Source organism: Pagrus pagrus (genome assembly GCF_965226575.1).
Source record: "Pagrus pagrus genome assembly, chromosome: 8".
NCBI lineage: Eukaryota > Metazoa > Chordata > Actinopteri > Spariformes > Sparidae > Pagrus > Pagrus pagrus.
Window position 1 is genome coordinate 18,426,223 of NC_140192.1, and position 10,699 is coordinate 18,436,921.

General features: G+C 39.2%; 2 protein-coding genes across 3 annotated transcripts in view; both read right to left on the minus strand.

Annotated features, from left to right (window-relative positions):
• The window catches only part of LOC311261272 (uncharacterized protein), a gene marked incomplete at its 5' end in the record, with an annotated part of 1,157 nt that extends 596 nt beyond the window's left edge, over positions 1–561 (minus strand). Inside the window, 2 exons of the mRNA XM_084359764.1 lie at positions 1–88; positions 527–561. The exon at positions 1–88 is cut by the window's left edge and continues 21 nt beyond it. Of these exons, the coding sequence (XP_084215890.1) occupies positions 1–88; positions 527–561 (123 nt within the window). The remainder of the gene's footprint in view (positions 89–526) is intronic.
• A 1,016-nt stretch (positions 562–1,577) lies between these two features.
• Positions 1,578–10,699, minus strand: gramd2b (GRAM domain containing 2B). 2 transcript variants are annotated; one of them, XM_084359759.1, is made up of 14 exons: positions 10,536–10,699; positions 9,519–9,635; positions 9,242–9,329; positions 8,782–8,851; positions 8,370–8,473; positions 6,839–6,934; positions 6,446–6,517; positions 6,024–6,113; positions 5,585–5,696; positions 4,944–5,090; positions 4,741–4,816; positions 4,478–4,582; positions 3,883–3,964; positions 1,578–2,842 (listed from the first exon to the last, which is right to left on the minus strand). In XM_084359759.1, the coding sequence occupies exons 1-14, from the start codon at positions 10,625–10,627 to the stop codon at positions 2,801–2,803; spliced, it is 1,293 nt and encodes a 430-aa protein (XP_084215885.1). In that variant the 5' UTR covers positions 10,628–10,699; the 3' UTR covers positions 1,578–2,800. The 2 variants fall into 2 exon arrangements, with proteins under 2 accessions (XP_084215885.1, XP_084215886.1); XM_084359760.1 differs by lacking the exon at positions 10,536–10,699 and adding an exon at positions 10,464–10,531.

A 10,699-nucleotide genomic window follows, 5' to 3' on the forward strand; every position in this document is an offset into this window, starting at 1 on the left:
CTTCATGTCCTGTTTCCATGGCATCACATACAGTTTGGGGATCATGGGATGTCGTGCTGAAAACGTTGGGATGTGGGAGCTGGATCGCCTTGCGGGTAAATATGAGACTAAAGTGAGACAGTGTCAGACAATGTTGGCTTCATTACGTCCATCACTTGAAGCCTAAAAAATCTCTTTGCTGCATTTCAGAGTTTGTTTTCAGTGTTGTACTTAGCCGAGGTAGTCAAACAATAAAGCATATTGGAGAAGAGCTGTGAGGCTGTGTGCGCTCTACAAATCAGAAATTGAGATTTCACTGCCGTCAAAGTAATCAAACATTCATATTTAGCTAAAGGTCAAATTTGCATTTTCTTCTGTTGAGCCGCAGAAGTCTCCAGGTTTAAGAGAATCACAGCCAACAGATAAAAACAACAAACCACTGAGTTATTTAAACTGGAGTAAAAATGTTCCCATCACATCTGAATTCATTTTTAATGTGGTTTTGACAGTTTGCTTTTCAGTGAAAAAAATCAGAAACAGTACTCACTCATGTTGGTGTGAGCTCCCTGCAGCAGCTGCCATGTTTGTTGACTGTCAGGGTCGCCTTAGAAACCTCCCAGTGCATGGTGGGTAGTGGGTAGGATTACAAGAAACACTTTGGGAATCAATCAGTGAAGTGAAACTGACCGGGGTCTCATTATGTTCTTCTTTTAATTGTCTTAGATTGGCTGTTATATCATTGAGGTTTCAATGTCTTCTTCAAACTCTCAGCAACAAATCAACTTATTGAGGGCCTGTTTCATTCTCACTACATGTCTATTGTGTTGCATTTTAATGTGTGTGTGTTGGTTAATTAACATCTTTGTATTTTAGTTTGTGAGGTCGAAGCTAAATCCAACAGATAAAGACAGCAAAGTTATTCCTACTTAAAAATGTAATAATCTTAATGTTAGCTCATTAGAGTAGCAGCGACTGCCAGATCAGTTTTTTGCTCTAGTTTGTTGTGGTTGAGCTTCTTTTAAATGATTTATTAAAATGTATTTAGGTGTAAATTAATGTGTTGTATTGATTTCAAAGCTGAATAAACAAACTCGACTCGACTTCAACTCTTCTGGAGTAACTGCTCCTGCCTTCGTGTGGTGTGGTAGGCAATTTTTATTTTTTTCACAAGGTAGCAAAGTATCGACCCACCCTATGCTGCCGTTGATTGGCTAGTACTCGCTTCCTTCATTGATTGGGTTGGTTACGTTTAGGCATGAGGAGTGAGATTGGTTAGGATCAGGGTAAGCCAATCAGAGGGAGAGCTGGTCAGATCATGCCATTAGCTCCCGAGCCTCAATTTGTTCCCCAAATTGCACCTCATTCTGGGCTTCTCAAGCATCACTGGTTAATTATTGTTTGATCTATTGACCTGAATCTATTCTTACATCAGAGGCACAAACTGGGGCAAAGTAACTCCCATATGACCTAAATAGCATAAAGTAAATGGTAGTAACTGTTAAACAGTAACAAATAAAATGTTCCCTCGGGTGGCAGCATTTCAACACAGAATGTGGCAAATATATAACAAAGAGAAAACAAAAAGCAGAGACATAACAGCAAAAATAAAACTTTATTTCAAAATAAAACTCTATTCCCCAAGAGAGGAAAAAAAATCAAGTCAATACATTTTTGTGAAGACCTCCTAATTATAATTTATAATATTTACAAATCACAGTCTGTAACAGTCAGTCGTATGAATCTCTGCTAGACAGTTCGTTAATCAGAAGTAGCTTCAGGAAGTTAACACATGTGGGACAGCTGCATGTCAAGTTGATGCATCAATACATACAGTTAATTTAACCATCATGAACAAAAAACAGTACGTTTTAAAGCCACTTTATGAGATTACAGGGTTGTTAAGTCCCCACAGTGGGAAAAGGTCTAACTCCTATATTGCGCTGTAGTTTTAATGCATTTCTATTCCACATTGGATATGACAGTACGTAAAACTCTTAGGCAGCACGACGTAAACATGAGGAAGAGTTGTGTATCTACACTATCTATGAAAACAATTCCAGCCAAGTCAGTGTGGGCCAAAGTCCAGAGCTGGTTTTCAGTCCAAAATGTCATCATGTAAACACATTTCTGTGTTTGCTATTTCAGTTGACCCAGAACATCAGTGTGATCGTCAGCGCTGAGAACTTAACCTTGATCTCTCAGATGCACTTTACTCTTAACACACGCAGGCCTGAGTTAATCCAACGTGTACAGAAATGTCCAACCTTTCACTGCTTTGTAAGTAAATGCAGCAACTGTAGCTAAAAGACAATACAACAGAGAGAAAACTCTAATTACTGTGTTCAAAAAGTTATCTCTTGAAGGTCAGAGTCTTTAAAATATTACAGCTTTTGCTAAAAAAATACAGTTACAATATTAGATTTAGAATTCTACCACAATGTTCAATTCCTGTTCAGGCGATGAAACGTTAATCACAGGTTGGTTTGTAATTACAGCTGGTAGATCCACTCCAAATCTTGTCTTTACTGACCTCCAGTTGTTTAACTCTCACCTCGCTGCAGTGATGTAGAGCTCTATCGTGTCAGTACACATGACCTCATTGTTTGGTGTGGTTACACGTGAGATTTTCCAAAGTGAAACACTGCTCTTTAGTCCGGTGTTGAGTTACTTTCACCAGTATTTACTGTATCATCATTTTCCTGGCTTTCATATCAGTCCAATACATCTCAGTATTGTCAGGTTCTAACATCCACTATAATAAACTATATATTTACAGGTTATTTACAGAACTTCCCAGATAATATACTGGTTTCCAGCACGTTCAGCTAGCTTCATCCAGCAGTCTCTGCAGGTTCTTCTGTACCTGGAACAACAGACAACGTGTGTTAACTCCACACTGTCAGACACAAGATAATCCTTTATTAGTCACACAACGAGGGCAATATTACAGCAGCAAAGGGGATAGCAAAACAAGAGAGCAACAAATAAAACAGTAGTAATAAATAAGTAAAAAAAGAAATAAAAATATAAGTAGAAAAGCAGTAGAAACAATATCAACAATATAGATAAGAAACAAGAACCTTAAAGTATTTGCACTATTTACACCAAACCAAACACAGACGTGAGATTGATATCAATCTTATCGTCATCATTAAATGTTGAACTATCCCTTTAGTTTCATGTTCATGGTGACATAAATTGTTGTTTTCTTTGGCTTTCTGTATTCTGTTTATTTATTAATTTATTGTTTGCTTCTTCTTTCACTTGATTAGCTAACTTGAGCTCCATCCTCCCTGTTGTTATTTGTCTCGGCCCCCTGAGGTTTATTTCTCCCCCAGCTGCTTTTTTCTATCAGGCTCCTATTTTTCATATAGAAAACAAGACATTTGCAGCTAGATCTAGTGGATACAGCCTCAATTACAATCTGAGCCAATTTTGAGCCTTTATACATTTTTGCTGATGAGACTGTCGCCTGCTGCTCTGTGTCAGGAGACGAACGTCAGCCTGAAATGTTAATGTTGTCCAGACACACCATGCGCAGACTGATGGATGAGAGATAAGCTCTTCTTACCGATGACGTCCACGCCGCTCTATGAACAGATCACTGACTATAAATGTTTGATTAATGGCAACAAGCTTCTGGTTACACTTTGCTCTCTGGAAACTGGCGAGGTGAAAACATCCCTAACACAAGTTTACCGACTGTGTGCTTTGCAATAATTGAGATTATAAAGCTGAAAAAAAACTTTTTTGTTCAAGAAATCCCCGAATTTCTGCCCTGGCAACTGTTTGTATTTCAAACCTGATAAACCAACAAGATTTCTTGGAAATTAGGGAGGTAATGGGTATACATTCTTCCTCTATCTTAAATGCTACATGGAAGACACAGAAGGACAGACTGACCTTCTCCAGCTTCATCAGGTTGATAGTCAGCAGTTCAGAGAAAAGCTCTGTGTTCACGTCACTCCCCTGCAGGAATTCATTTCTAGGAAAATCAAACAATAGAGGACAAAGTTTGAATATCTTCAGAAAAGAAAGACATTTCTGTAAACAACCAGGATCAATAAAATAAAGAGCTCAATCGTGTAGTCTTGTATTTTGCAGTCCTTATGATCCACATTATAACACTGTGCCTCAAGGTACCTTTTGGCTTTTAACACTTCGCTAGAAAACATCAGATCTTTGTCACTTTTGAGGGAAACGAAACACTTGTGGCTGTAGTGTGAGCATTAATACTTTTATCTGTAATAACTAGTAGGTGCAGATTTCCAGATTCTCTTCCTGACAAAAGAAACTACACTCAACATCTCGCTGATGTTTGAGATCTCGCAAATAACAAATGAATTCAGCCTTGGAACAGAGCTGTTCTCACTGTGGCTCGCTCATCATTCAAAACTTTGAATAATGATGTTTATTGAGCTCTTTCAAACTGCTTTATGTGATCTCTACGATTCCAAGTGGTTTTCCTCGACTCTCTGAACAAGCTGAGTGAACTCACTCCTGGTGGGTTAACTCGCTGATGGAGCCGAGCGTCGTCAGTCTCTGCTCCAATGAGACGATCTTAAAGGCCAGGTAACAGGAAGACAGGACCAGGACACACACTCTGAGAAGACACACACATACTAGAAATGAAGATTGATGATGATTGAATGAATGAATGAATGAATGAATGAATGAACAAATGAATGAATGAATGAATGAATGAATGAATGAATAGATGATTGAATGAATGAATGAATGAATGAATGGCTGTAAACTCACAGAAACAGGTAGACAAACAGCACAGTGTTGAGAGAAAATGGTTTGGCAGGCCTGCTGTCGGTCACCAGCTCCGAGCCTGGAAACAGATGAAATAATCAGTTTGTTTAACCAACATTAATCTGGAGGATTACAGACTTCATCAAAACCTCTCAGCTCCTTCATACTGTCTCCAGCTGATACGCCAGACAGGACTATATGCGTACCAGTGGGGTGTGTGTCGTGCTGCTTGTTGTCTGAGCTCTGCTGGTTCTGATGCTGGTTCTTCACTTTGTGCTGATGGTCCGCATGTTCAGGAGGAGCTGAGCTGTCCGTGTGCTTCACCACATCCAGAAACGGAGGAACAGGGAACTCTGCAGGATGGAAGAAACCATAAGAATATGGATATATTTCATCCTGCTTGAACAAGACACTGGCTTTGTTTTGGTATTGCCATCTAGCGGTGCCCTCAGTTTGGATCGGCCCTGGGAAACCTACAAGTGGCAGCTGTTAAATGAACTCCACTGGAGACTGAAACAATGGCCATCTTTTCCCCCCTTGTAGTTTAACAGTGGTTTGTGTCCTGCTGCTTTACTTCCTCTGCTCTTGATCTTTTCTCTTGAGCTTTCCTCAGGCAGTGTAATGAATAGTCCTCGACACCTAGTGCAATGCTGAATATGTGTCCCCGTTTCTGCTACTGAAATTCAAACTGCTTCATATTTTGAAAGCCTGGATGCATGAGTTTGTTAATTTAGTAAAAGCTGATTGAGTTTTTTAATAGCTAGCTAGCTAGAAGTCTCATGAGACATATCCTAAAAAATATGAACCTTTGGTTATTATTTTTAGCTACCCTGGTTGGTTGTGATACCTGCAATCTTCTCGTAGTCGTGGGTTTGGGAGTCAGAGCTGCTGCTCTCCTCCATCTCCTGCCTCCTCTGCCTGACTGCTCCATCAAGATCGCTGAAATCACCTGGAAAACTCTTCACAGATGCACAGACATCACGTCACCCTTTTTTTTTTATTGACCGCCTAAAATCTAGTTTTTACATCTTGTTGCATGTTTGTTAGGTGTAAGGATCACAAGTCAGAAGGATGTCTGAAGTTCAATGGGTTAATAAACACATTAACATTTACATACAAAACATCAGACTGACTGGGAAGAACATCCAAAATCACATATTTTGTTATATAAGCAATACAAAAAGTGATGTGACTGGCTGAGTTATGCATATTATCAGTAGTACATCCATCATGCTGCACACTGTTGTGTTGTTTAAGTGATTTTGGGGAGGATGTTTCTGACCTACCAGAGGAAAGCGAGGCGGCAGAGGTGACCTCTGACCTCTGAAGCTGATCTCAGCTGAGGAGGGGATCGGACTGCTGCATGGACTCTTCTCCTGCACACCAACATACCACATACAATCAGATACAGCACATTTCACAGCTCGAAAAAGTTTCAAAGTTTTCATTTAGATACAGCTGGGCGGTGTTAAAAGAGTATGTAGTGAAATTAACGCCAGCACGGGTTATATGTAACAATCAAACAAACACCGAGCTGTTTACACATCTCAGTTGCCAGTTTATTTCTTATTTGGTTTAAACATCATTGTCATGTATCTCTGACTTAAGTTACTTGTGTGTTAAAAATATGCATTTAGGTTTTCTACTGGTGATCTTCTCACAGTAAGTAAGGAAAAAGGTATGGCTACATGGGAGAAGTCTGTCCTACCTCCAGATGAAAACAGACGGACATCAAGATCTTGTAGGTGTTGTCTCTGGACAGGAACGACACAAACATGTACTGCAACAGAAAACACAACTGTCAAGTTTACAGGTTTTTTTGGTGTGTGACAAATTTTTGGAGCTGATAGTGTTGACTGGGCGCTAGTCCTCTAACGTGGCTCAGGAACTGACCAAAGTTATTAAACTGTAAACTTATATAGACAGAAAATTAGCCCTTGCACTTCTGTAGTATTGTTATGTTGGACGAATAAGCTCTAAAGCAAAAAGGCAAATAATTCAGGTAATGAGTTTGATTTTAAAGGAGGAATTGCTGACAGCGTATGAGGCCAAGTGTCCATGTGTGAGCTATGAAATCATGTTGAAACAGGGTCCTTCTCACCCTGTCGTTTGCGGTGGCGATCACCAGAGCGTTTGGCACCAGGATGGCAGTTTTGGTCTTCTTGATGTGAGTGACGGACATCACCGGGATGGCAATCTGGGACAGACAAACCACCAGGATGATATACCATTTATTTCTCAGAACCAAAGTAGAATTCATTAAAACTGATTGCATTGTCATAAACCTATTGCAGCCTTATATGAGAGAAGACCTCCAGACTCAGCAGCTCACTCCGCCTCAAAACTTTATTGACTTTTGACCTTTAAAGGGGCCGTGTTGTGCTAGAAGTTAGCGGACTCCATGGCTGAACTGATGTTAGCTGCTGTTGCTCTCTGTTAGCTGATCAGAGAGAGGCACTGGAGAATTTGCATAAAATGACATCCTTTGGAGTGTCACGGTGAATCTGACCTGAGTCCTTCACAAAGAAATCCACAGTCCAGCAGCTACAACTACATAACACATCATCCACAGGCTTGTATCGGTAACCGTGGGAGACGGGGAAGGTCTCATTTTTCACATCATGTTAAAAAACGCTCACATATGGCTAATAAAAAAGTGATAAGTTCATGTAAATTGCAAGACAGTGTTACAGAGACTCCTTTAAAAGATTGACTCTGCTGCAGAAGAAAAACGAGAAGTACAGTGCAGTAGTGCAGTATATGTGGCATTTTCTTTAGTCATCATTAGACATGAGTTGATACAAGACATCTCCTGAATAAGGGCTCCTAGGACACTAGCATCAGCATGTTAGTGGTTGGCATGGAAAATAAAGCAGCTTGACAGCTTGTTCCACAAGTAACCAGTAGGTACAAAATCTTCTGTCATATTATTCCTGAAATATTTATCAAAGAACACTGATTTGTTTCTCATAAAGTCTGATATCCTTGGTCCTACAGTCCCTGAGGGTACATGATCCTTCACTGGCTTCCCACCCACTGAACCCACACCATGTATGAACCTCATATTGTGTTTTGTTTGTTTGTTTTAATTTTCCTTGGTCTTGTTTATCACAAATCGCTTTGTTTAAACTGTGCTGACTTGTTGTCCAGGAGTCTCTTGGAAATTAGATATCTGCAAATTCAAAGGACTATGGAAGTAAAATACAAAGTTCAATAAAATGATAAGAAGTTAAAAGAACGTCTTGTACTTGTTTCACCTCACTAACCTCCTCTTTGTCGTGTTTTACATGTTCTTGAGTGTCGAGTGGATGACTACAAAATGCGTTTTGATAAAAAATACTGTTTCTTGTCATCTGTGCTCTCCGCTGACAGTTTTCTGTTAATAATTCAGGCCGACATCTCTCATCAAATCAAACCTGCTGCTGTTGGCACATCACTATTCACCACAAAGCCGTGATAACACTCAGCCTTCGTACATCATCAGAAAACGCATTCAATCTGTTACACTGAAGCCTGTGTTTGAGATACTGGCGTGGGACAGAAAGCTTAAGATTACACTTCAGCAGCAATGTTGCAGCTCGGTATTCCCAGCGACACACACAAAAAGTACACTCTGCCCCACTTTACGATACCTTTGTGTCTTTGCCAAACACCTTGGAGTGGAAGCAGATCCAGTGGTCAGATACAAACATTCGTCCCTGGTAGAGGATGTCTTTCTGTAGAGCGCAGGTGTAACCTGACAAACACGTAAGAAGCATCAGGTTGCTGAGGGAAAACTGCAAAATACTTCTTTTTTAAAAAAGTTTTAGTTCAATGGGGGGGAAAAGAAAAGACAAATACAGTGTTGGGATCCAAGAAAGATCGTGTTATGTTTTATTCACAACCAGCCTGCAGCCATGTGCATCCTGTTTTAAGACTTCAAAAAACATGAACCTTTCTTTCAGGTCATCATCTAGTGTTTAAGGTATCAGATGTCCAACTATTATCTAATCCCTCATTCAGTATTTAAGGTGGAGAGGATAGTTGTGATCATTAAAGACTTACTCTGTCTGAGCTGCTCCTCTTTGCTGATTTCCTTAAATATTTTATGGTACTGGCAGTTGCTCTTAGAAAGCTGAAACACAGCACACAGAGTTAGGATACAGTAACATGGTCACACTGACTGCTGAATGATGCTTGTGTACGCATGGAAAACCCACTGGAAGACACAATGTGAGTATTGATTATAACTGAGAAGCTATAAAAGTGACTCAGACTTGGCAATGGTTAAGGTTTTGAATGTCCAATTTTTTTTTTTAACTAAAAATCATTAATATCAAATCTGCACATCAATATCAGTTACTGTGAAATAAAGGATCAATGGACAACTGGTATAAAAAAAAAGGCCAGACAGCAGAAATGACATCTGATATCATTCAGCTGGAAAAACAGCTTCCTGATCGACCTCATGCTGTAATGTTTATAGGTGTAATAAAATACGTATCAGAGTTTACTTAACGCTCACCTGGCTGTAGTGAGATTTCTTCCTCTCTAACTTGGGGTCTGATTCTGTCTGGACCTGTGTCAGCAGGGAGTGGTCAAAGGTCTTTGATCTGCAGGCAGAAAAATCAATTAACTTATTACACAACTGCTATAACGTCAAATTAACAGCTATATTACACCTTACATAATGGCATATGCTGCATATATCTATGTCTATATATATATATATATATATATATATATATATGTACATGTATATGTATATATATATATAATAAGCAGGCGACACTGTTGTTTACCTGACTAATGCTGGTGGTTTCCTCCTGCCTGAGAGCTCCTGTTCCGGATCAGCATGCAGAGACTCACTGACCATCTTCTCATATCTCAGCCGCTCCTCCATGTTTTCTAAGTCTGAACTGCAGACAGAAAGAAAACAACAGTCTGACATGATGCAACATTATTCAAAATACTTCTTTTAGCAGCAACAGAAACAGCTAGAGATTAGAGAATGGATGCACAGTACATGGAAGGAAACATCAGGATCAATATCTTCTTAATTATCAGTGAGGTAACTGAATCTTGTAGTGTATATAATTGAGGTTTAGTGTGGGTTTAAATCCATTCTCCACTTAATGATATCGGAGAAAATGAGAGTTATAAGAACTAAACTGAATCTTGTTAACAGCATGGTATTTTATAGTAACGTTAACCAACCGTTCACAAACCTTTCCAAGTGTTAAGACACTATGGACACATACGGTAATGACAAATATGGATATTATAGTCTGACTCACAATGAATTTTTGACAGTGATACGTATATAGATATTTGAGTCCAATAATTGAATCAGCTGATGTTCCTTTTTTTTAACCTAAACATATAATTGAATAAAAAAACAAACATTTGATTGTTTGATTCTCCTATTTTCTTACACAAAATAATCTTTTCTCTGCTCTCTGGTGGACAAACTATTTAATGGGAACTCCATTTCTTCATGACCTTAAACATATCTTTGACATTTATTGTTCAAAGATATGTTAAAGGTCAAGAGACTTTACACAAAGATAAGGACTAATATTATCTTTTATAATCAAATGGCCTGTCAGCTGGTTCTTTCAGCACTGACAATCATATCATAACAGCTATTACTTGAACTAATTTTACAACTTATGCCAACATGCAAGTACTACTACTACTACTGGCATACTAACAGTACTATTACTACTATTACAACAACAACTTACACCATCATCTCCAGCATATTGCTTTAAATGTAAAAATCTTCTCTTAGAGTTGGTTTACAGTCACAAACTCACTGATAATCCCTGTCCTCACGCTTTGCAGTTCCTCTGTTTCCCTTCCTGGCATCTTCCTGCGAGGTCTGCCGGCTCACACACTGTTCTATCATCACGCTAAACAGTTTTTACCAACAAAAACACGTCTGTCTGTATTCTGCCACGAGAACTGAGAGGCAGGGTGA